The 27,192-nt window shown below is 35.4% G+C and overlaps 1 protein-coding gene across 9 annotated transcripts in view; it reads left to right on the top strand.

Moving 5' to 3' along the window:
• Positions 1–27,192, top strand: part of LOC118007354 (kinase D-interacting substrate of 220 kDa) — a 101,897-nt gene that overhangs the window by 55,678 nt on the left and 19,027 nt on the right. For 4 of the 9 annotated variants that reach the window (XM_035000410.1, XM_035000402.1, XM_035000403.1 and 1 more), the window contains exons 23-26: positions 19,458–19,636; positions 20,700–20,926; positions 23,342–23,455; positions 24,225–24,281. In XM_035000410.1, coding sequence (XP_034856301.1) covers positions 19,458–19,636; positions 20,700–20,926; positions 23,342–23,455; positions 24,225–24,281 — 577 coding nt within the window. The remainder of the gene's footprint in view (positions 1–19,457; positions 19,637–20,699; positions 20,927–23,341; positions 23,456–24,224; positions 24,282–27,192) is intronic. The other 5 variants (XM_035000406.1, XM_035000405.1, XM_035000404.1 and 2 more) reach the window with 2 other exon arrangements.

The raw sequence follows: 27,192 nt of genomic DNA, 5'->3' as shown, positions 1-27,192 counted from the left end.
TGAGCGTGGAGCCCAGTGCGGGGATAGATATCATGACCCTGAGATCATGACCTGAGCTGAAATCAAGAGTCGGTCGCTTAACCAACTGGACCACCCAGGCACCCCTCGCCATTTTTCATGTATGTATTTTATTTAATCCTAGGCTTTAGAATTACAGAGAATGGTGTCGTAATAGTCTACAGATAGGCACTGTTCTTGATTTTGCTGTTTAATTTATACTAAAGTTATTTAAACTGTGTGCTGTGTCAAGTAGGTGTTCCAGTAGATGGCAGTGATGCATAATTACTGCCTGCTGTAGAGAAGTGGCACTGAATTTCATCTGCTCTTTGATATTTTAGAAATTATCTTTTTTCTTGTAAGATACACGATTGATTTTTCTCTTGGTTGTGTAGAAAAATAGTTTTATTTCATGAATAAGTTTTACGTCATAACACGTGTGTAAAGTTATGAATGTTTGCTAGATGAGCATAGTTATTATTAAACAGTTAAAATTTAGCTTTTTAAATGTTTTAACTTCTTAATTATAATTCATACCAATATAATAGGTTTTATTTTTCACGTGGTATAGTTTTTACACAAAGTGCTAATTAGCATGGACAGGTAGTCCTTTGGCACTTCACCTCATCCTTGAGCAATTATTATTTGTGTAAATAAAAATATGTCTGAGAAAAAACTAAGCCTTCATTTAGGAACTATAAACAGGACTCTTAGAGTCTGTCTGAACTGGTATTGTTGTTAGAGTAATACATTTGGTTTCAAGAAATTTGAAATCATGGCAACAGGAGAGCTGCTTGTCTCACAGGGGTCCTCATTTAAGGAGGAGGGGTTGCTCATCATTAGTGTTTTCTCCTTTTGGCATGTGTATCTCCAACCTTTCTTCCTCAAGCACCAGAGTCTGCCAGTGCCTTAGTTCTCTTGCAGCTTTAGAAAGCTCGGTGGTTAGAACAGTTCCATGTTATTAACAAGGAAGATTGTGGTTCAGAAAGTTTAGGTCACTTCCCCAAGTCACTTAGCTCTTAAGTAGTAGAGCTCTTTCCATTCAGGTCTCTCAGAGTCCGTAAACTACTTAGGTGCCCGTCACTGTTCTAAACACTTTGTTTTAACACCTTTTATTCTCACCATCTATTGTTATTATTAAGTAGTAATAAGTAAGTGTTATTATTCTTATTTTACACATGAGAAAATTGAAGCCCAGAGAAGGTGAGTCATGTCCTAATGTCTCACAGCCACTAAGTGCTAGAGCTGGGTACCTGCTCCAGAGTCCATGGGCAGAGGGTGCCGCTTCTCACAACATGGTAGTGTCATCTAAATTTTCTTCAGCTGTAGCCTTGTCTGGAATACTTAAGACACTGAACGTTTATGATGAAAATGAAGTGTCTGGAGTTTTTACAATTCTGTGTTCTCCATTTCTTTCTAGAATATTATAAGATAGTAATACTCTATTTAAGATATAAGATGTTTAATATAAATTGTCTTCTTTACTCCAATGACAACTAACCTATTAAGCAGACATTGCTATATTATTTTTTTCTACAATTTTTCTTTGCCTTTGTAAAAACATCAGCTTTCTCTATTTAAGATAACCTGTTAGTGATTATGTCTTTTAGTTTTCCTCCCTGCCCCCCCTGCCCCGGGCTTTTAACAGAGTAAATATAGCCCATGTCAATCTGTGGTTTTGGTACAGAAGAGGACTCAGGTCAGGCTCTTTACCTTCCTTTAGTTGAGTATATTGCTTAGAAGTACACTGTGTCTCAAGATTACAGAAACACTAATCAGCTTTTTGCATTTCAAGGGCTGTGCGCTTAAAGCCCCAGGCACTAGGCCCTCTATATGTTCTGTGAAGAAGGTGGGAAGTGGTCAAAGTCTGGGTCCCCAGGAGACAGAAGCAGGAAAGTTGTGAAAATGAATACAAGGTTTTTAAAGTCCTCAAAAAACTTCATATTTCAGTTCAATCCAACAAAAATAGTGTTTATTATTTGTGGTTCTGCTGCTGGATGCTGGAGATACAGTAGTGAACAAGTACATGTATATTTACTTTCAATCCAGCAATTCCACTTGTAGAAATTTACTCTGAATATACACCTCCACAAATACAAAACCATGCAACTTAAACGTACATGTATAGGAACATTGGTTGAATAGATTTTAGCATATCTACGCTAATATTTTGTAACTGTAGAAAAGAATGAGGAAAAAAACTCTGTGATTGATATGGAGGAATTTCCAGGATATATTAAGTGAAAATAGCGAAGTATGAACAAGTGTACAGCATGATAGTGTTTGTATAAGAAAGAAGGAGAAATAGAACATTTATATATAAATAGGTAGGTATTCTTTTTTTTTTTTTTGTCAAAATAGAAAACAAACTTCTAGGAAGGGTAAACCAGAACCTGGTGAGAATGCTTGCCTGTCGTGGATGCAGAGATGGGAGATGAGGCATCTCTGTCCATTTTCATGTGGTTGGACTCTCAGTCATATTCCAAAATAAAGAGGATGGAAAAAAGCAAATCCTAGTATCATATAAAAACAGAAAGAAATGATCCTAACTGTATATAAAATTGATAACATAACCACACAGAGAAAATAATTAATTCAATCACCTTTGAACTTAGTACTCTGACTCTTTATTCTTAGTAGAATATATCCTGAGGACAGAATTAACTGCAAAGAAATCTTGAGCTTGTTGTTGGTGATAGTATTGCGATTATACCTTTGAAATCCTTTTAAGCATATTGTAGGATAGAGTAAATGAATAAATAAATAGATATTTGGGGGAACTAGTATTTTTCCCTTGGGAGAAAGGAGATGCAAATATTGAATAATAATTATTTGTTGCTTTGCTAACATTTTTACTTAAGGACATAGTTTAAGCTAAATGCATCCAAGAACTGTACTTCTTAGTAAACACATATGATTTCAGTAACCTTTACACGCATGCTACATGTAGTTGAGAATCATGTATATAAACATAGCTCTACTGAAAGCTTAAAAAAACCCCACAAAACCCAGTGTTTTGTTTCATGGTGGCAGGGTGAATCACAAACCACACTTGGTTGGTTGATTGATTGATTCTAATGTCAGTACCAGTATCTCTAAAAAGTATGAAACAAATGGATGCAGAAGGGGCAATGCTCATTAGTGTGTTAAGAACTACTGAAATCTACAAATTGCCAGGAAGTCAAGTTAGCCATGTCAGACCCTACAGGAAGAAAATAAGATGGACAGTCCATCAAGGAGGTCAAGTATGATTAGAATCTGCAACTCTTGGGTTAGTAGATTATCCAGGTGAAACCACAGTATCCCATTTCTTTGCAGAGAATTTCTTATTCCCGCACGTTGTTAAATTATATAGAAGATGCTGAGCATGTTTGTGTGAAACAGAGCTTTTAACTTACTGTTGGGTAGTACTTTAAATTAGAAAGTACTAGTTTTGGAGTTTCCTATTTAATCTTTGCTGGGATAGTGGCAGGAAGACAAAGATACAAAAGGATGAGGAGTAATTTGATCTCATTTTAGATCTGTCATTTGAACATGTTTTCCTAAAATCTTGCCTCTTCTTTTCAAGAAACCAAGATGAGTAGGGGATAGAGACTCATAGCTTCCCTTGATTTTTGTTTATCCATTCTAGTTAATTTTCTTTACTCAACATGAGTTTTTACTATGAGCCAAGGCTTATATGGTTGTCCTTTATGCTTTCCAGTGTTGCAGGGCTGGCCCAGGAGTTGGGGTGCATAGAGGGACAAATATAACAAGTATGTTATGCCCTTGAGGAACTTACATGTTTTTTAAATAAAATTGTTTTCCGTTTGAAAATACTTTCAAACTTAGAAAATTTGCAAGAGTAAGCACAGTACAGAGAACCCCATGTGCCCTTTATGCAGTTTATCTGAAGTTAAGGTTCTGTCTCAATTGCTCTGTCATTAGTTTCATACTGTCTCCTGTGCTGGCTGGTTTTCTCCACACACATACACACACACACCCTTTTTTCTAAACCTTTCTCTACACACACACACACACACACACACACACACACACACCCTTTTGTCTAAACCATTAGAGGGTAACTTTCATACAACATATCTTTTGTCCCTAAATACTTGAGTGTTGAGGAACTTACATTCAGACTGAAGGTAAAACATACACACTTGAAACGATCGGAGGAAAGTAAAAATGTGATAGCTCAAACAGTTAGCCATTTAACAAGTTTCATCAGCCTCAGGCTGAAACATTGCTTTCTGAATGGTAAAACACTTCTCAGGCTGAAACTACTGTTCTTTACTGGTAGAAAATTGCTTGACTGTCAAACTGTATGACTTTCTAATGTTCAAGAAAATATTCAAAAATTTACATTTTTATGAATTAAAATGTATCTTACAAAAGAATATATCACCTATAGCTTAAAGACAGTAGTAATTCTTTCATCTTGTTTATGAAATAGAACAGTTGCCAAAGAAATGTTTTTGATGGGGTATTTTTCATCATATTAATAAAAATAACTTGGAGTGAAGTTTTGTAGGGGGAATATTTTGATATTTTGTTCAAGTACATATAGAATACTCTGTATTGGAGATATGAGATAATCAGAACTTTGTTTTGCCATTAAATTAATCCATTATTTTAGACTTTAGCACTTGCTGGGCCTGCCATCCATTAATGGGTTGGATTCAGGGGGATTTTTAGATTTTTTTTAAAGATTTTATTTATTTACTTGAGAGAGAGAGAGAAAGAAAGAGAATGAGAGAGAGAGCATGAGCAGGGTAAAGGGCAGAGGGAGAATCAGACTCCTTGCCGAGCAGGGAGCCCTGTGTGGGCCTCCATCCCAGGACTCTGGGATCATGACCTGAGCCAAAGGCAGACACTTAACTGACTGAGCCACCCAGGTGCCCCTAGATTTTTTTTTTTTTTTTGAGAAAGAAGTGTGATTTATATGCCTACAAATACTTACAAAGAATATTTTATAGCTAGTCTAAGGAAGAGAGAAAAAGACAATGTAGTAAGAATCTTTAAGAATTCATTAAGGGATTGACTTAATAATTGAATGTAAGATGATTTGCAATGAAAAACTATGGGAAGACAATTTGATCAGCATATTGAAAGAACATATATTGGAATATGTTAGAATAATTTAGATGACTATTTCTGGTTAACCATAGTTGAGTTCTTTGATTCCATTGCTTGTCATTTGAATAATAAAAAGTTTTATTTACAGCAGACAAAAGCAGAGTATATAATTGATATTCATTTATTTTATTAAAGAAATCTGATTTGATAAAAACAATCAGAAAATAGTATTTTTAACGCTAGTAGTAAAATTTATTTTTTAATCCATAAAAAGCCTCATTTATTTTTATAGCAACTTGATGACACATCTGCTTGCTTTATTCAGCTGAAAAAGAAAATGTTGGTTCTTGGTGTTTGGTAAAATTGCTTTGTTAAATTATTTTCTAAATTGTTCAACTTTTAACAAATGACATTTGATACTAACACTGGAAAGCAATTTCAGCTAATTAAGTAGATCCCTCTATAAACCATCGGAACATTAAGATGACATACTGTTCATTCAAGATTATTTTAATTGGCACAATTATTGTAATTTTCTTGCAATTATGTGTTGAGCTAAAAGCTTTTGTCTAGATCATTTGAGGGTTTTTTTTTTGTTAACATACATTTAGTAAGAAGAAAGGGAGTAAAATAAAAACTATAGATAAAGATTTTGTGTCTACTTTTTATTACGACGTTTTAGACAACCATTGAAATATTTTAGTATAAAACTTTATTTCTGGTATTTTTCAGTAAGCATTTTAAACAACGATAGAGGTTTTTAAAAGATCAATTTAAGTAGTTTTCATGAAGATAATGTTTTAAATTTCTGTTTTGACACTGCTCAAGCAGTCATTTACTCAGGATGATATGGTCATAATAGTTTTGTGATAAGGATAATGCCATACTTACAAACAGTTGAATAAGTTTTGAGAGAGCCTTAGAATGGTAACCATGTTCCACTTCACTGAAATAGCTGTTTGCTGAATAGGCACTATAGACATCTGACTTATAACATTTATGCTCAATTCAGTATCTTTAAATTTTCTAAGTAGTGGTATTTCTGTACTTGACATTTTTCATAATAAAACCTCATATCTTATGATGTTCTTACTTGATATTCAGCCAAAATTTTCCTGAGTTTAATTTGCTTATTTCTGGTTATCTCATGCCTCCCTTAGCTCTGACTGACCTCCTTCCTCTTTACTTCATGTTCTGGGCAATATTTGTTGCCCCTCCCCCCATCATGTGACCCAAATTATGAACAGGTTTATTTCTCTTGCATGTGGATTTAAGTCATGAATTTCAATAGCATGAAAAGCTGGACTAGTTAGTTTAGATTTGTGAAGAAGTTGTCTCATCTCCTTTGTAGTACAAAGTACAGCCTTTGTACTAAGGATATTTCTCCTAATTTAGATAGAAATACTTATGCCAAATACTGTTTCATGCATGTTGTTTTGGTGCCTTTTATATGTAGTTTAGAATCTTAATGAAAATTCTGTCTTTTTGATATGATGTGACTTCTCAGTATGTGTTGGTGTTGTCACCATTCAACATTTATTAAATCACTGTCTTATATATGATTATTGTTTCCATCTTTTTTCCCAAAACACACTTTCCCTTAATACATATACTATAAATACTGTATTCAGGGTAGTTCTCGTTGAGAAGGGAAAAGTTGAGCAAAGACTTAAAGGAAATGAGAGAATTAGCCAAGCAGATGTCTAGGCAGAGGGAACGGTATGGACAAAGGTCCTAAGACCAGAGAGTACCTGGAATGTACCAGTAATAGCAACAACAAGGGATTTGATGTGGCTAGAGGACTCAGTAAAGGGGAGGAGGTAGGCGATGAGGTCAGGGAGGTCAGGGGAGTATGGGACATGGAGGATAATTGTAAGGGTTTTGGCTTTTTATCCTGAGTAAAAAGGATATCTACTGCAAGGTCTTGAAAAAATTGTGTCCATACCCTATATGCTCTAAGGTGCCTAGTATTTGGTTGCATCAGTGTAACTTGGCCGGAGTTAGGGAATTCTGTTGACATAAGGGAGCATATTTTGAGAATCCTGTGCTGGTAAAGGGATAATCTTGGAAAAATCAGGGTAAATGAAAAGTTGTGCAGAAAGTAGGTGGGGATCCCACAGTAAAGATGAAATGAGTGATCGAGAATGGGTCATAGAGATGAATGTGAAAAAGCTAAGAAATGAACAATATCCTCTATAGTCTTGTTGCAGTGTACCGAAGAAAACTAGTTATTCTAAACATCTCCAGAATGACTAATTTCCATGTGTATATTTTCCTGTTGTAATAGTTTGTTTCTTAAGGTCATTTTATTCTTTATTTTCTAGTAAAATGTTGGATTTAGAAGGCTACTTTTTGAATCATTTTTAAATAGCCGCCTTTCACTTAGACTTGCCAGCTGCATGGCTTGTCCCCTAATCCTCACATTTAAACCCCTGGTTGAGAGTGAATGAAAGGTGGTTTCCATTGCATTAACTGATAGGTGTAGAGAGCAACTAATGGGTTGCTTGTAGAGTAATACTGAATTTGATTTATGAGTACTATAAGATGGAAATGATGGCTGTTGTATGTCAACTTGGGCTCTAAGGATAAAGAGAAATAATTGGTCAAAATTTGATATAGAGGAATCAGGTTTACCTGGAGTTCTAAACAGTCCTAGCCTGGCTCTGCAGCCCATTCTCATGCCTGCTCCCTCTTGCTTTTTTTTTTTTTTTTTTCTTTTTCTCCCTCTTTTCACCTTTCCACCTGCACTTCTCTGTGGCCCCCATCCTGCCCCCGCCACCTCATTCACATCTTAAATACCACAACCTCAAGAAGCGTTTTGTGACCAGGCATACCCCATTCTCCAAGATTTTACTAGATGTATTCATTGTATGCTGGTATTTTCCTTCATGGTGCTTATCATAGTTACCCTTCTTTAAATATTCTCATTGCTCTTTCTTTAATATTTGTTTCCTGAACTAGACTGTTAACTCCATGGACTGTAACTTCCTTAAACCTTGCTGAATTCCTCGCTTCTAGATATTTTTGGTATAGAGTAGGCAGTAGTGATTATTTCTGAAACTAAAGAAATATGATGACATTCAGATTGAGGAAAGCATGGATTGGGGGAGGGTGGTGAATGAGAAGCCACATTTTATCTTGAGAATACTATTCATACAGATACTTGTTCTTTGGTTCTAAATGTGGGTAAAATGTTTCCTTGTTTTTATACCAGTATATCCCTGGGTCAGGCATTTAGTAAGTTCTCAGTACACACAATTGAATGGTGATTACCATTTCAGTTAACACCTACTAGTTTTCACCTTTTGTTGGGTGATACTAAAATCGAAGCAAAGTTTTCATAGACATTTCCCTGAACTCTGAGTTCAGCCACATTTCTAAGGTTTCTTGCATTTGTAATCCTTTTATGAATGCCGTGGTTTGGAATTGCTTCGTATTGGCACACTTTTATTTTTTGTTTTGTTATGTTAGTCACCATACATTACATCATTAGTTTTTGATGTAGTGATCCACGATTCATTGTTTGCATATAACACCCAGTGCTCCATGCAGTACGTGCCCTCCTTAATACCCATCACCAGGCTAACCCATCCCCCCACCCCCCTCCCCTCTAAAACCCTCAGTTTGTTTCTCAGAGTCCATAGTCTCTCATGGTTCATCTCTCCCTCCGATTTCCCCCCTTCATTTTTCCCTTCCCTCTCCTAATGTCCTCCATGCTATTCCTTATGTTCCACAAATAAGTGAAACCATATGATAATTGACTTTCTCTGCTGACTTATTTCACTTAGCATAATCTCCTCCAGTCCCATCCATGTTGATGTAAAAGTTGGGTATTCATCCTTTCTGATGGCTGAGTAATATTCCATTGTATATGTGGACCACATCTTCTTTATCCCTTCGTCTGTTGAAGGGCATCTTGTCTCTTTCCATAGTTTGGCTATTGTGGACATTGCTGCTATGAACAATGGGGTGCATATGGCCCTTCTTTTCACTACATCTGTGTCTTTGGGGTAAATACAATAGTGCAATTGCTGGGTCATAGGGTAGCTCTATTTTTAATTTTTTGAGGCACCTCCACACTGTTTTCCAAAGTGGCTGTATGAACTTGCATTCCCACCAACAGTGTAAGAGGGTTCCTCTTTCTCCACAACCTCTCCAACATTTGCTGTTTCTTGCCTTGTCAATTTTTGATATTGGCACACTTTTAGACAGGTCCCTCCCACTTCAGGTCCTACTTACAGGCAGTTGACAGTATTGTTTAAAAAGGCCTTATAGGGGCGCCTGGGTGGCTCAGGCGCTAAGCATCTGCCTTCGGCTCAGATCATGATCCCAGGGTTCTGGGATTGAGCCCCCCGCATCGGGCTCCCTGCTCTGCGGGAAGCCTGCTTCTCCCTCTCCCACTCCCCCTGCTTGTGTTCCGTCTCTCGCTGTGTCTCTCTCTGTCAAATAAATAAATAAAATCTTAAAAAAAAATAAAATAAAAAGACCTTATAAATGAGCTGGACTCCATTTTTGTCATGCTAAACATTTTCATTGGGTTCATTCATCAAGCAAATATTTATAGAGTCTGTTATGTCCTGGGTACATGCTAATAAAATACTAGTTAGTATTAGTTGAGCCTTCAATATATGTTATACATTGGATTAAGCACTTTACATAGATTATTTTATTTAATATTAAGTCTGGGAGGCAGAGTGGCAGTTACCTAAGATCACACAGCTGTAACTGTTGGACGTTCCCCAGGCCTATTTCTGGAAGCCAGGAGAGATGGTCTGTCACGACACAGTGGGGCAGTAGGTCTGAGACATTAGAAATACATAACTATACTAATTTTATTATTTCCAGATATATTCTATTCATTTTTCAAATAAATATTTAGAATTAGATATTATAGTCAATGGGAATGTTATTATGTATCAATGGTCAGATAGAATTTTTTCCAGAGGATTGAATATCTTTTCTATTAAAAAAATGCAAACTTCTTACCAACTTATGTAAAACCCCAAGTAAGTGCTTTATTCAGTTCTAATTGTGTCTGGTAACTGCAGTAGGTTTTGTAGGGAATGCTTAAAATCAGTTGTGATATTTGGCACTTAAACAGCTGGTCCGTCTGTTTAACTTTATATCATTTTTATATGCACTAAGTGGCTGTAATTTTTTTTAGGTAGCTTTTCAATAACTTTTCTTTTGCTTTAAATAGGATAAAATTGATTTTTAAAGTATTTTCTCATTTAAACTCATGATGCCATGTCCAGTAATTTTATGATAATGTAGAATAAAGAATTTTAAATATTCCAAAGTTGTGTGTTTCTAATTCCAACATGAAAAATTGAAGCATATTAGTTAAGGTTATTTGAAAACACAGAAGTAGAAAAATTAATTTCTCTATATGTTTTAATATGTGAAACAAAAAATATTACCGATGAAGGTTTACAGTTTATTTTATAATACAGTAAGAGTATTATGCACGTTTATATTTAAAAAAAACCATTCTGATTATTGAAGAATTCAAATTTTCCACCAAACTATAAATATTTATATATATTTAGAGTATATATATGTGTGTACACACACATACATGTATGTTCTCTCTATATGTAGATTCTATATAGAGAGACTTTCAGAGATCAGGTTTTTTGCCTGAAATTATTTTCTTCAACAGAAGTTCATGATTTCAGAATTTCAAATCAAAATATTTTTAAGACTCCTCGAAATATGAGAATAAAAAACAAGAATGCTACGTAATTGAAACACTAAGATAAGGGGAGATGCTGCTGTAAAGCCAAGCTACAAGCGGCTTCTGTTAGCAATACCGGAGAAGTCCACAAGATGGGAGTATTTCACCAGAGACATTATGATTAGCGTGTTCAGCCACGAAATAAGATCTAATGCATTTTGCTTTTCCCTTTCCATAGCAGAAAAACGAGGAGAACACTGAGTTTAAATATGAATATTTTAAATTTTAAAGTTTAATTTCCTTTTTTTTAATGGCTTCACAGGACATCCATAAGCACTGAGAATCATGATCATAGGCAAATGAATGGTTATCTGATCATAATGGCATAGTCTTTTTATTAAGTTTAAATAGTGCCTTTTCCTGCTAAAATACTTTTAAATTAGCTTTTGGGGAAAGGGTGGACATGAAAAAGAGGAGTGTTTAAAATTGATCTACTTAAAAATTTGTATTTGGATGAAAAAATATAAATTCTAATCATTGTTAGATCTTGGGTTCTATACTTAATAGACAGTCTTCAAAACAGCTTGTCTAATAAAGGTTTTCCTTTAATCTGAGACATATTCATAGGCAGACTTTGATTTCAGAGCCTCCATTCTCTACACCTGCTTTTCAGAGTTTTATTGCAAAACATTTGCTTCTTCTATATGGTTAATGGAACAATTTTTTAAATTTCTAAAATGAAACAATAACATGAATATCTCTTACTGCTTGGTAGCACCTCACAATACTATTAGTACCTCCAACAGCCTTGAAACGTGGATCTCATTTACTTTCATCAGAATATTTTTTAATACATCATAGTACAAACTCGATATAAAACAATAGTCTTTATGATAGATACTATTTTCATATTGAGTCAGTTGTGAATTATTTTACCTCTCTTAGCCTCTTTACTGCAGTCTTCTCTCATAACTTTACCTTGAAACTATTATCTTACTGTCTGAGTTGTTATTATCTGATCTCTTGCGTGGTAGCAACTGGGTAGGCATCGTGCTTTAGTACATTGTTTTTTAGGCTTTTTCCCCTTAGTGGAAACCTTTTTGCAAATCAAATCTTATGCATAATCCCAGTAAATAAAGCAGAATGAATATAAATTAATTGATTCAAATTATAACTTACCTAATAAATTTAGTTAGTAAGAAAAATGAGCTGTGCTGCAGAATATTAAAATTGAAACATGTGGACGATCCTTGCAATCTTACATTGGTTTAAACATCTCTTTGTTTCCCTACTTAGTTTTGGTAATATTAAGACTATTGTAAATCCTGGGGAGCCTGGGTGGATCAGTGGTTAAGCGTCTGCCTTCGGCTCAGGTCATGATCTCAGGGTCCTGGGATGGAGCTGGGAGCCTGCTTTTTCCGCTCCCTCTGCCCCTCCCCCTGCTTGTGTGTGTGCGCTCTCTCTCTCTCAAGTAAATAAAATTAGAAGAAAAAAAAGAAAATTCTAAATCCTAAGTAGATACAAATGTTACCAATTTTTTTAACCTGCTTTGTAGTGGCAGGATGTTTTCAATTAATTTGGCTTCATAGGTCAATCACCAGCATTATCTTACAGTTGCTCACATTTCTTATAATTGGTTGAAGTGTTTGTTGGGTGCTGCTTCTCTGACAAGGTCCTGGGTCATGTTGTGAATTAACATTGTGATTTTCTGTTTATTACACTCTGCACTCAGGCACATAGGGTGGAGTAGTGCACTTGCTTGCCTAATTTTATGAACAGAAAAATTGGATTAAAAAAATGAAAGAATTTAAATATACACATGAAGATGGAGGAGAAACTTTAATTCGAAGTCCACAAAAAATTAAAACAAAAAGCCAAGATGACCTGGTACAAGAGGCTTATATGTTGGTCTTCTTGAGTGTGTTAAAATTTAATATGTAACAGCGTTCTATTTTATTATATTTTAAGTAGTTAAAAATATGTAAATCATTAATTAAGAACTTTGAACCATGTCTGTGGCATCCAGTTTGAACCGGTGGAGGGAACAAGGCACAGGCTTTTGAATCAGGCCAGATAGGTTCCAGCTGGGCCACCTACATCTGAGGTAATGTCAGGCTGGGTGCTTATCTCCGAGCCTCAGTTTTCTCATTTTAAAAATTGAAATGGTATCTCCTGGAATGTTAGGAGATAGAAAACTAGATCAAACACCTGGCTTAGAGAATGGCAGGCCGTAGGCTACAAATGCTAGTTCTTTTAAAATTTTCTTCTCAACTCTTTATAACCTTCAAATATATTTTTCCTATTGGACTGTATGTAAGAAAAGGGATGCATTCCTCAGAACATTTTCCACAACACGCATGAATGAAGGCAGTGCCTTATCAGTAGTGTAGGTGAACCTAGGCAGATACCTCTTTGGTCTTTCATATCTTACCCTTCCTGTCTGTTGATCCTTTCTAACCCCTGTAGTTACCAAAATTGCAACCTTAAAGCCAAGTGAAGTTATGCTTCCGGTGTCATTTTTACACCAAAGACCAAGGGAGCTCAGATGTGGAAGGAGTGCTTTCCTTCATTACTTTGAAAGAGCATCTCCCACATGGCAGGGTATGTGGGAAGCATCTACAGGGCTATGGACAGGATCTGAGAGATCTGCTTCAGCCCTCTGAAATAAGGAAACTGGAATCAAAGAGAGGTAATTGACCCAGTGACAGTTAACAAGTGACCCAGCCTTTGTTTTTATTTTTTTAAAAGATTTTATTTATTTGAGAGAGCTCATGCATGCACGAGCGGGGTGGGGAGGGGGTGCAGAGGAGGAGGGACAAGCAGACTCCCCACTGAGCAGGGACTGGGTAAGAAGCCTGCCCTGGGGGCTCGATCCCAGGGCCCTGAGATCATGACCTGAGCCGAAGGCAGACACTTAACTGACTGAGCCACCCAGGCACCCCTCATTGCTTTTAATTTTTTTTTTTAATTTTAATTGTCAAATATTACAGCCTTGTTCTGACTTAGATGGTCAAATCTGGATTTAAGGAAAGCCATTGCCTCTGTTCTATGCTCTCAGGATCCATCCAAGTTGCATTTCAAGTGGCAGTGTAGGTATTGTATTCCTAGAAATGACTGCCTTTAATGGAAAGCATCTAACATGTAAATATGTAATAAATTTATATAGAAGCTGCAAAGGGAGATTTTTTTACCCCAGACTTTGGTATACTAAGTTTTCTCAGCAGTTGAACACACTGTTGTTCATTACTGGATTGAATTGAATCATCACTAGAGATTATTAAGCTGCATTTCTTTTCGAGTGTAAATGCTTCTGTGTCAAAATAATTCAATGCTTTTAAAAATGTATAAAAAATTTTTTAAATTCCAGTATAATTAATGTACAATATTATATTAGTTTCAGGTGTACAATATAGTGATGCAACACCTCTCTACATTACTCAGTGCTCGTCACAATAAGTGTACTCTTAATCCCAAGAAGGAGATTTTTATGGTCATAAAATTTTCCTATTATTTCTAGTCCTAGTTTATTTTTCATGCTCAAAGCCAGAAGCAAGAACAACTGAAACATATGAACAAGACATGGCCCGCAGCACTGACTTATAATTCAGAAATGTGAACATAACTGGAAAAAGGGGGAGCCGTGTCACGTGAGGTCCTGGATGTAGGGGTATCTCTGCCTCCAAAGTCATATCTTCTGCTGCCCTTGTGAGGTCTAGCTGAAACCCAGCTGCTGATAGGCAAATTGTGGTCTTAATGATAGTCTACTGAGTTCGTGTATTGAGCATTTAAAACATTTTTTTATTACATTACTACATGTTTCCTCCAGTGTAAAAAAGTAATCTTTGGTCCTAGTGTTTTGACCAAGTAGGAAATATAGATCTTCTTGGATATATACACATTCAGAGGGAAATAATTTTTTTTACATGTAGAATAAGCTCTCTGGGAAAAGAATACATTGTTTAGCTTTGCCAATGGTTTATTTGGAAACAGACAAGTACTTTTATGGTTTGTATTATATAACCCTAATTGGACCATCCTTAAGCACATAAATCAAACACATTAAATACTTGAAACCAGAAACAAACCTGAAGGTTTGGCGTGATTATGTATTCACTCTGCCACATATACAAATGCTTTGTTGTTTCCTAGTTTAGTTACTGAATAGGATGCCTTTAAAATGCAAGATTACTTTTGTAAGCTTTGGAAAGTAGTGTTACTGAGAACACTTGACACTGTGCACTGTTGTCTTGAGAGTCAGCTCTGACCACTGCATGGGGATGTCTCTTTGTTTTCACTTCTAACAAGTTCTTTGCTCCATTGAGTGTTGTTGTACACTCAACACAGCCTTCTGCATGTGGGCAGTTTTAGCTCTTACTACGTTATAACTTTACTTTAGCTATTGCTAAGGAAAATGTCTATTTTTCTGACTCCCTAGGCTAATGGCCTTTCCAACATAATATGAAGGTGATTCACGAATTGTTATCAAGGTACTTTTATAAGAATTGTAGGGGTGATTAAAATTTAAGGGATGCAGCAAAGGCAGTGCTCAGTGGGAAATGTATAGCTATAAATCCAATATATATATTGGATTATAAAGACCTAAATATCCTAACTTTAGACCTTGAGGAACTAGGAAAAAACTAAATTTTAAAAATTTCAAAGCTCGCAGAAGGAATGAAATCATAAAGATTAAAGCTGAGATAAATAGAGAATAGAGTAACAGTAGTGAGAACTGACAAAACCACACGTTGTTTCTTTGAAAAAGATCAACAAGTTTGGCAAACCTTTTATTAGACTGACAAAGAATAAAAGAAAGTGGAGACATTACCACCAATCATACAGAAATAAAAAGGATTGCAAGAGAATACTCAGTGCAGAAAAGCCCTTTGACAAAATCCAGCATCCTTTCATGATAAAAACACTCAGAAAACTGAGAATACATGGGAACTTATTCAACATGAAAAAGGGCATTTGTAAAAGACCCACAGCTAACTTCATTCTCAATGGTGAAACACTGCAAGTTTCCCCACTAAGACAGAACATGACAAGGATTCCTGCTCTATGGACTACATGTATCCCTCCAAAATTCATACGCTGAAGCCTTTCTCCTCTATGTGATCGTATCAGAGATGGGGACTTTGGGACGTAAGTAGGTTCAGATGAGGTCATTAGGGTAGAGTCCTTAGGATGGGATTAGTATCCTTATGAGAAGGACCAGAGAGCTAGCTGCAAACCAGGGAGAGGGTTCTCATCAGAACCTGTCTGAGCTGTCACTCTGATCTTAGACTTCCAGACTCCACAAACTGTGAGAAGTAAATGTTGTTTAAGCTATGCAGTCTTTGGTGTTTTGTTATAGCAGCCCGAGTTGACTAAGACACCCACTTTCACCACTGCTGTTCACTATTCTACTGGAAGTTCTAGTGAGTGCAGTTCGACAAGAAGCAGAAGTAAAAGGATCCCAGTTGGAAAGGAAGAAATAAAACTATCTCCCATCGCAAATGACATGATCCTGTATACAGAAAATCCCAAGGAATCCACAAGAAAGCTGCTAGAGCTGATAAATTCAGCAAAGTTGCAGGCTACAGATCAACACAAAAATAAGTTGTGTTTCTATACCCCCGCAGTGAACAATCTGAAAGGAAATTAAGAAAGCAATTCTATTTACTATAGCATTTAAAAGAATAAAATGCCCAGGAATAAATTTGACCAATTAGGTTAAAGACTTGTACATTGAAAACTATAAATTGCTAAATTAAAGAAGATCTAAAAAAAAAATCTAAGTAAATGAAAATATATCTCATGTTCATCGACAGGAAGAGTAAATATTAAGATGTCAGTACTACCCAAAGTGATCTACAGATTCAGTGCAATCCCTACCAAAATTCCAATAGCCTTTTTTTTTTTCCCCAGAAATAGAAACCTGATCTTCAGATTCATATGAAATTGTGAGGGATCCCAAATAGCAAAAACAATCTTTAAAAAGAAGAATAAAGTTGGAGGGCTACTGTTTCTCAATTTCAAAACTTATTACAAAACTACAGTAATTAAAACAATGAGGCACTGGGCTAAGGATAGGTATATAGACCAATGGAATCGAATTGAGAGTTCAGAAATTAACTCATACATCTCTGGACAGTTGAGCTTTGAGAAGGGTGCCAAGTCCATTTCATGGGGGAAAGAATAGTCTCTTCCACAAATGGTGCTGGGCCAACTAGATTTCCACATGTGAAAGAATGAGGTTGGACCCCTATCTCACACCATGTACAAAAATTAACTGAAAGTGGATCAACCTACACTTTTCCAAGCATAATTTTTTTTTCAATATCAGAAAGGGTAATGAAAGCGAAAATTATTGTAAAAGAATAGGGTTCTTTGGGAACAGTGCATTTTTTGTGTGTATTCACTCTACAAATATTTATTAAGCAAAAGTAATGTGACAATACTCACAAGGCACTGGAGATACAATAGTGAACAAAACCAAACTTGTTCCCAGCTTTAAGGAAACTTCTCGTCTAGAGGGGGAGTAGACATTAATAAAATAATTATCCAGTAGTGATATGTGGTATGCAAGAAAGTGTATGTGCTATGAGGGCCTGCTCTTGGGGAAGACTTCCTTGAAGAGGGGGAGTTGGGCTGAGATGAAGGATAAGTAGGCATTAATTGGGTCAAGACAGAACAAGAGAGCATAGTTAGCTCCGAAGGTGTTGAGGGTGTTTGGTTGTGTTTCCACAGATGTGCACTTCATCTTTTGTTCCTCACCCATTGGCTACAGTGCAGAGTAGCTGTTTTCTGTCTGTATGTTCCATCTCTTTCCAGAATGCATAGAACATTATTTAACAAATGGGCATTCACTGTGATAGCAAGTATTTGGGTCTATGAGGGGTTAAATTGGTTTTAAGGTAAAAAATTCTGAGGCAGTTAAGAGTTTTCCCTGTTTAAATTTTTAAAGAAAATTTATCTTTAACCTCCAGTGATTAAATAATGACATTATTAGGTGGCTACTTTTAGATAAAGTATGTTAAGTAATGCCTTCTTCATAAATTATGCTTTTCGAATCTGTTTATATTTTGATTTAAAATAGGAAGTTTTTTTCCCTGTAATTTAAGCCCTCATTTTGAATGGAAGTGATTTGAATGGCTTATGTAATTTCTGCCAAGGAATTAATATGGACTTTCTATAAACCACTGTCATTTATAATCAAAATGCTTTTAACTTACATTGATGTTGGCATTAACAAGTACTGCTAGATTGGTAGCATAGAAAGAAATTGCATTTAAACCTACTAAGAGCTCATTGATGCCTGAGGTTTTATAATGCTTTCTGTGGACCATTTAACTGCTGGCAACTTTAATTCACATGATTTGTAATACTAGAAATTTAAATTCAGTCTTAATTGAAAAGTGAAGTTACTTAAATTCTTTAAATACTAACCTTTGGGAAAATATCTGAAAAATAAAGACACATATGATTTTAGTGGCCCACTGCCAAAAGATTATCATTTACATAAATATCTCTTTCAGTAGAAGAGCTTAATGTATTGAGCTCAAAATGTTAGAATCGAGACTTCAGTCTGGAAAGCAGCAGTAGACTGTTGGCTTGTGAACAGAAGTATTGTTCATCATATTGAGAACACTGTTCACATTCAAGTTTAAGCAGAGCTGGCATTAAAATTCAGTTAATTTGTTTCATGTGACTTGTCAGCTGTGTGTTTTTATCTAAATCTTTCTAGCTTCTCTTCTTAGTATTTTATGTTAAACTTCTGAAACAGATGAACTACCTTTTTAACTATTTAAGCTCTAAAATTTTGGCCACTTTGGCAAATGATTCTTTGTAACTGTTCTCCAAGTTTTTCATATCATTTAAACTATATTAATAATCAGTTTGAATGTCATTCTAGTTTATTAAGAAGTAATCCCATTTCGGACGGCTTTTCCGTTTTGTACATATGTGAGTGAGTCCGTAAGAGGGACTCCCTGAAATTCATGAAGACAAAATTGCTGTCCTTATCTTCTCACCAGCACACTATTCTTTTCTTGTTTGCTAATTTTGTTCTCTGGATTTTCCCTCAGATGGCTTTTAATATTTGGCTAGCAGCCCAGGATTGGGTCTGAGCAGTGAAGAAATAGAGAATATAACCTTTTTTGAAAAAGGAAAAACCTGTGCTAACTTTTTTCTAGTTTATGTAATTTATTTAAAAATTATTGTTAAAAAAAATAAAAATGATTGTTTATTCTCTTCTTTGCAAAGGCAAGAACCATGGTATCTCATGATAAGCATGGAGTTTGGAGCCAGTCAGCTTCTCTTGTGCAGTTGTGTGTCTTTAGGCAGGACGCCTTATTTGTCTGAGGCTCACTCTCCTCGAGTGTAAAATGATAACTCATTTAATTTTCCCTGAGAGGTCCTCGCCAACATGTGAAGTGCCTGGAATACGCTACTCTCCTTCCTGTTTCCTAGCTCCAGTCCTGCCTTTGGTCAAAGGCATTATAATTCTGACCTCACACTTGTTATCTTAGTAATTTTGTAGTGTACCAATTTTTTTTCCTTAACATTTTTAATGAGAACAAGATGTATAATTAATAAAGTATATATAAGCTGTACATTAATAAAAAAAGATGTATAATATGTTACTTATTTTTATAAATAAATTTTAAGGTACATATAGAATTTTCCTTTCTAATAGTGACATTAATGACCTTTTTCATTTGTTTCTTGTTTAAAGAATATCAAAGAATATTCCAACAACTAAAGATGTTGAGCCACTGCTTGAAATAGATGGAGATATAAGAAACTTTGAAGTGTTTTTGTCTTCAAGGACCCCAGTTCTTGTGGCTCGAGATGTAAAAACCTTTTTGCCGTGCACTGTAAACCTAGACCCCAAGCTACGGGAAATTATTGCAGGTAAGTATTAGTAGTAAATTTAATTTGTCTTATCTGAAGTCTTCAGAATGTTTCCCATTTCTAACTTAGCTATATTAAGTTTGTCTTGCTCCGTGAAAACCCAGGAAATACTGAACCAAGCACTACACAGGACAATTAATGAAATTGAGGATTAGGAATCTTGACTTCCTTTAGAGACTATTAAGAAAATGTTACTTGTTAAACCACTTTATTATAATGTTTCTTGACCCACACACCTGACTTCTTTGGAATCAGATTCCTTTTAAGATATAGTCACCACTTTAAGATGTCAGTCCATTGTAATTTTTCTGTGACTAATCTTAATAGGGGTCTCTGTCCAAAGGGGCAAACATATCTTTATATTGCTTTCTAAATTTTAACTTAAATTTGTGGACTGGAACTTAAGGACAGTGACAGTAAAGCTTTGGAATAATTTCATTTATTCTTGAAGCATCGCCATAGACACACACACACACACACACACACACACACACAAAACCTTTACTGAAACACGGTATCTTTTGTGTGGCACTGCTGACCCACTGTTGAGTTTTCTGGGAGTTAGGAAGAGCGAGCTTAAAACCACGACATTCTTTTTTGGGTACCAGTTAGAAGGCTGATATCAAAGTGTGAGTTTGTGGCTATGGAATTGTTTTTTTCAGAGAAGGATAAATCATATAGTTTGCAAACCCACTGTTTAGTAATCATTGTATTATTAGACCACTGTGAATTATTAATGGTAACACTTTATGGATCATAACCATTGTTAGAATAGCACAAATACCTTAGAAAGTCAGAGAAAAAATTATTGTTCTGGTAACTGAAGAGAAGAATCCAGATGTTGGTGACTTTTCAAATGGTGACAAAAGCTTTTATGCAAAGTAGTTGGATTTTCTCACTAGAATGTCTGTGGACGAGATTTTATGAGTCAGGATTTCCTGTCTCCTTTAAGTCAGTTGGAATCCTTGGCAAGAGTGAAAAAAAACATGTTTCTATCTGATAACTAAAGGAGGAAGTGATAGCTAGACTAATTTGCCTTCTGGGGTACCATTTAATCTTTTAGATGTTCGTGCTGCGAGAGACCAGATTAATATCGGAGGACTTGCGTATCCTCCACTGCCTTTACACGAAGCTCCACCGAGACCACCGTCAGGCTACAGTCAGCCTCCATCTGTCTGTTCTTCTTCCACTTCCTTCAATGGACCATTTGGAGGTGGGGTCGTGTCACCACAGCCTCATAGCAGCTATTACAGTGGGATGACAGGACCTCAGCATCCGTTCTACAACAGAGTAAGAAAGTGCTAGGAATCTTTCATTCTAAGAATTTGTTTGGGGGAAATATCAGAAGTTTTCTGCTATGGATTCTGTTATTGTTTTGAAACTGCATGTTAGCTTTAAAATAGGAAAAATGTTAAGTTTGAATTTAAAATGTATGATTTTTTTTAAATCAAAAGAATTTTTAACTTTAATGGGTTCTAGATCTCAATTGAGTCTTGAATGTCAGAGATGTGTTTTGCTTTTATAAGAAAGTGAATTCCACAGGGTCATCAGCGACTATCCTATGCTACAAAGGGAGCTGTTTCTCTATTTGTTCATAAACAAATGTTCCGTTTGTTATATTTTGCATAATTATATTGGCATTTAGAACAATGATTTAACTCAAAACTTAAATTTCCACAGTATTCAGTAAACCTATATTTAGTATGTGTTACAGCTTTTAAATGTGAGATTATGATAGAAGATACTGCTTGTAGGATTTAGACGTTATTGCCAAATAATAGCACTGTAGCCCATTTCTAGAGTTATATTTCAAGTTATCTGCAGTCATGCATAATTGTTTACTTAGTATAAATATGATCTTTCTACTGAAAAAGATGAAAGTACAATGATCGGTGGTATACAGACCTTATCAACTTTAGTGGCCTGAGCTACACCCATCCTACTGTTCTTAAGTATTAATATTTTCTACAGGGTAATGGAGCATGAGCCCTAGTATTATACTTTCTGGAACTGTACACTAAGGTCCATTACAGTTTCTTATTTATGTTTTCTCCCTCTTTAGTCTAATTTGAGGAAAATGTAGGGGCTAGTGGTCACAGAAGCCAACTGCATGCCTAAGTAAATACCCTGTGAGCTAGGAAGAAAGCAAAGTTTAGAATAAATGTGGCAATGAAGGAATTCCAGAATTTAAATTAAATTTTCAGGTTTTGAAAAATGTTGGCCATGTAAGTACAGTTGACCCTTGAACAACACAGGTTTGAGCTCTGTGGGTCCACTTATACACAGCATTTTTTAAAATAAATACAGTACAGTACTGTGTGTTTTCTCTTCCTTATGATTTTCTTAATATTTTCTGTTCTAGATCTAGCTTACTTTATTGTAAGAATACAGCAGATAGTACATATAACCTACAAAATATGTGCATTCAGAATGTTTATGTTTTCAGTAAGGCTTCCAGTCGCCAGTAGGCTATTAGTAGTTAAGTTTTGGGGAAGTCAAAAGTTATTTTGACAGATTTTCAACTACACGATGGGGGGGCGGTGTCAGCACTCCTAACCCCTGTGTTGTTCAAGCTCAACTGTAATTAGGGGCACTATTCATAGAGGTCGTATGAATGTTATTCTACTCTTTTACTCAGACAAGGAGAAAAAGGTGGAACAATAGCATTTTATAATGTATTCCATCCTTGTAAAATTTAACTGTGTGGTAGACAGTGTTGAAATGCAGGGTTTTATTTAGCAGTCTTAAAATCTGCTATAATTTAACATAAAATGGCTCATTGATCAGTAGATGACAGTTGAGGTTTTGAAACCAAGAAATTTATTTATTTTTTTAATTTACCATACCATATAGGCTGATGTGATGCTTTAATGGCATTTTATCATTTTAAAAACACTTAAAATTTTCTCACGTTTTTAGGTCTAGTTATTTTTTGTTCTAGTTATTTGAGGTTTTTAGTCTGAAAGTTAAAAGGGGAATAATTTTCTTAAATGGCAGCAGTAAAAAGGTAGGGGAAGATGTTATTTCAGTGTAATGAAGCTTAATGAGTTTTAATCTTTATGTTTAGCCCATATAATCTGATATCTCCTGTTTATGTGATGTTGGCTACAAATAAATGCTGTAGTTATAAATCTCGCTAAACAATGGATTCCCCATGAAAAAAAAATACATCTTATTTAGGAGATACACTCTAGGGTATAGGATATAAAGTAAGCTCTAGGAACTTAGAGTAAAAATATTCCTGGAATCCATACTGGGGTGTTCTCATATATATTGAGACTTTTTTTGGTCTTGCTTAAGGCTAATCTTTTTTTGTAAAGAATAGTATTCTATTAAGAGTCCATTCTGCCTTTTTTTTTTTTTAAGAGATTGTGAGTTAATATTTATAAATCACTTAGGAACTGGTACATGGTAAGCCCATAAAAATGTTAAGGAGAAACTCTTGTCACATTGTAAGGTGTAAAACTTTAGTTGCTTAAAAAACCTTATATTAAATCAACAATCTGAAAATTTAAATACTGGGTCTTAAATTTGGGTTTGATATCTTACAGACTATGAGTAAGGCTCTTTTTCTTTTGTTTTGTCACTTGCATTATTAAAAATTTGGAGTTGTATTTTATTGGTTAGTTTCATTTGATAAATCTCATCACATTTTGATTTGTGTAATTGTTTATCCCCTTCTTTTGTTACGTGTTTTTTCCATAGCCATTCTTTGCCCCCTACCTTTACACGCCAAGGTATTACCCTGGCGGCTCCCAACACCTCATCTCACGTCCATCAGTAAAAACGAATTTGCCCAGAGATCAGAGCAATGGCCTAGTAAGTATAAAAAAGGGTAACTAAAGTATTAATCTAATAAGACACATAGACAGCAGTAGAAGTTTGGTTATTTTCTTCCTGTAGCAAAAGAATGCAACTTATTTTATAAATAGTTTTAAGACACATAAGCTATTACTAACATAAAATGTGTTTTGTTTTCATTTCTGATGAATGTCTATGGAAGGAAAATGACTAGTGGCCTCAGTGAATAAATGTTGAGTTGTTTACAACGAGAGTTTCTGGCTTATAGTGCAGTGTCTGTTACCAAAACTTTAAAAACTAAACCTTTACATCTGCTAATTTCTAATATCTTTTTACAAAAACATACATACATGGTATCTGTGTGTGTGTGTGTATATATATATAAAAAATATATATATATATGTGTTAGCCCTATGGTATAAAAATTCGAGGATATATTGGAAGAGCATTTTAATCTAACGGCAGAAATTAAATAGGATAAGGGAATTACTCAAATGTATGATTGAATCTAATCCGAAACAAAATACATTGTAAAATATTACGTGTTCCTGATGGTCAGCTTAGTTTAACAATTTAAAAAATAAATTTCCTGTTAATATATTTTTATAAATTAGAAGGTCAAAGCTATAGAACTTAAACTGTTATTTCAAATTTAAATGTCACTAAGGGAAACTCTTTTCATGTCCAGGTTTCAGTGTTGTCTCTGATCATGTTAGCATCGTGTTCATTCATCATCTTAGTTTGGCCCCACTCACCTTTCACCCACACTCTTGTTTTGTGTTGTTAGGAGGTTATCAAGGAGGATGCTGCTGAGGGGCTTCCTTCACCCACAGACTCCTTGCGGGTAACGGAGTAGTCTTGTGGTGGGAACACGAGCCTGTCATCGCTTCTGCAGCAGTAACAAGTGTCTTAGTTGTGGTGACAGCAGTCCCCTAACTGCATCTGTGTTGTGATGGCCGCTAGTGTAGAGTAGCTGATACTAATCCTTGTAGTTCACGGATTAATTTAAAAGCTAATGTTTAACTTTACCCTTTATTTCCTCCTGTTTTTCCCCTTTTTCAATGATATGGGATGGGCTCTTTTTTTATTGTCCAAGAAGGACGGGATTTTTCTAGCAGCCATCAGGAGCAGTCAGTTGGTGGTATTTGTTCCTTAGTGTTGAGCAATATTTTCACCTTTGATTATTTTTCTTAAGCCTACAGTTGGTACTGCACATGTGGGATACTTTTGAAAGTATCCAGAATCACCCTTGAGACCACAAAAGGACATTATAAGCTAGATGGTATAGACCAAAATGCATCTGTAGTGACTCATTCTTAATCTGGGTGTCCACAGTTTATGAAACCTTAGTGTGAATGTAGTACTATTTTTCTTCTGTATTTTTATTAAAATAAAATTTCAAGATAAACAGAGGTAGTTCATTATGTAAAGGGAATTATTTAAACCTTTTTGGGCCAACACCTTAAAGTGGGTTTCTTAAAAAAAAATTGTATAGGAAATCACTTCGTATATTTATTATTCAGGACTTTGTGTTTAATAAATATGTTTAATGTGGTGAGCCTTAAAATGTTCATTTACTCAATGTGGAATTTAGGAATCCAATTTATATTTTAACTTCTGTTGATTTATTTACAGAATGTTATGCCCACGTGGACATGATCAGTTTAATCTAGAGTTCTGCTGAAGTGTGGCATGACGGTTAGAATTACTGTGGGGGAAATATTACATCCTGAGCTTATCTGTAACTTTTAACTTAAAACATGCATTTGGGTAGGCAGTAGTTTTTTAGCTTTAATTTTCTTTGAGTTAATGTTAGTAAGAGAGAGGGAGAACCATTTTGGTGTTTTCATTGAGGAGTTGATGATTCTTTTTAAGTCATATAACATTTCAGCTGAAGTGTTTGAGTGACTCCAATTATCCAGGAATAATAGACACAATAAACCATAATAATTCTGTTTGGGTGTTGGGCGAATCTTTAATGCGTGGATCATTGCCATGATATGCAAGAATGACTTTTAGTTTAGTCAGAGAACCCTTCATACATACATTCATGCATGTAATGTAATTCTCTAAGCTAAAATTCCTTAGCAAACTTTTGATGAAAAGCAGAGACTGTGAAGAATTTGATGGTCTTAACGACACAGACATGCTAAAATAGTAGCTATTCCTATGCTTGAGTATGTGAACAAACACTTGTAATTAAAAGATATCTGTAGTTTCTTTCAGGGACCAGCGAAGGAGCATTAAGCGAATTTAAAACGAGTTTTTGGGGAAGGGGAAATAATGTAATTCTTGTGATGTGTTTAGAAACCCAGTAACAAAGAGTAAAGGTGCTCTGCATATATTATTAGTGCCTTTGTTTAGTAAAATAACCGTACTGTTTGCTCTTCTTTTAATATTAAAAGATAGTTTTGTGATTGGCTTAATGAATAATAAGTGCTTACCAAGCTTTCTTTGCTTTTAAGAAATTAACAATGACAATAGCATGTAAAATTTGTTTGGTAGAAGACTAGTAAAAATAGACAACTTAGTTCAAAGCCAAATCAAAAGCAGTGGTGGAAATGTGAAGTACCTGTACATGGGAACATTGTCCAGGATCTTTTTGGGTGAACCAACATAGAAGTAGTTAATATAAAAATTATTTAGCCCTTTGTGGCTTATACGGCTTTACAGTCCTGTAGTAGAAAGTTTCATATTTCTGAGATAACAGGACTATGGGTTGAGTCCATCTGCTTATTCAACTGTCCTCCTGTATGCAACAGTTGATGACAAGAGCTGCTTATAGGTAAGTCAGGAACCACACAAATGCTTTTGGATAAATTGTCTAGTCATTACAGACCCAGTAATGAGTAAAAATAACAACACTGCCAATAGAGCAAGACCATAAAGAGTTAACCAGCTGTTATTTTCAACATAAATGGTCCCATCTTTTTTTACCACAAGGAATTCTGATAAACCTTTATAAAGTAGATCCTAATGAAACAATTGGTTTTTCTCACATTAAGGAACATTGTAATGATTATAGCTTGTGAAGGCCAGCCAAGGACTTACCAGATAAGTTATAGATATGTCCAAGTGTTTCACAGAAGTGAAGATGTGAAATACAAGACTCTGTGCTAACTTAAAAAAATAATTTTATATTATAGAAAATATATGCCAGATCTTCTAAAACTGGGGAAGAAAATTAACATTGGACCCAAGATATGTTTCCCAGAAGATTAGAGCTAGAAAGGACCAGTAGTTTTCAAACTTTCAAAGCAGAGAAGTTTCTTTCAGAAATGAAATATTAATCAGAACTCTAGTTCATAAAACCAGTAAAAGCACAAGTGTGGCCCCCACCCTGGACTTGCCTTCCCTCTTAAGGATCCTCAGGAACACTAGGACCCGTGGCCTCATTTAGCTCCACAGTACAGAATATCATTCAGGACTGGGTCTGTGAGACTTGCCTGCGGTTCACAGGAGGGGAGTGCCAGATGTGGGACTGGAATCCACATGCCCATGTCGCAGCCCATTCCTCAGACGATGCTGCCTTCTTTGCTCCTGTTAATACTAAGTGTGGCTTAGCCAGGTATTTGATCTTAAGTCAAATAGACCCTGGTGGTTAGCTCTTTGCCTTGGACAAATTACTTAACCTCTTGGATACTCAACTTCATCTGGAAAAAGCAGACCTACCACATAGGTCTGATGTAAGGACTACTCAGCCTTAGGACACTTTAAGGACTCTATTATTATTATTATTACTACACCAAAGGCCA

The sequence above is a fragment of the Mirounga leonina genome, unplaced genomic scaffold (genome assembly GCF_011800145.1).
Source record: "Mirounga leonina isolate KUSES-001 unplaced genomic scaffold, KU_Mleo_1.0 Mir_118, whole genome shotgun sequence".
Lineage (NCBI taxonomy): Eukaryota > Metazoa > Chordata > Mammalia > Carnivora > Phocidae > Mirounga > Mirounga leonina.
This window is presented reverse-complemented; position numbering and strand designations above follow the sequence as displayed.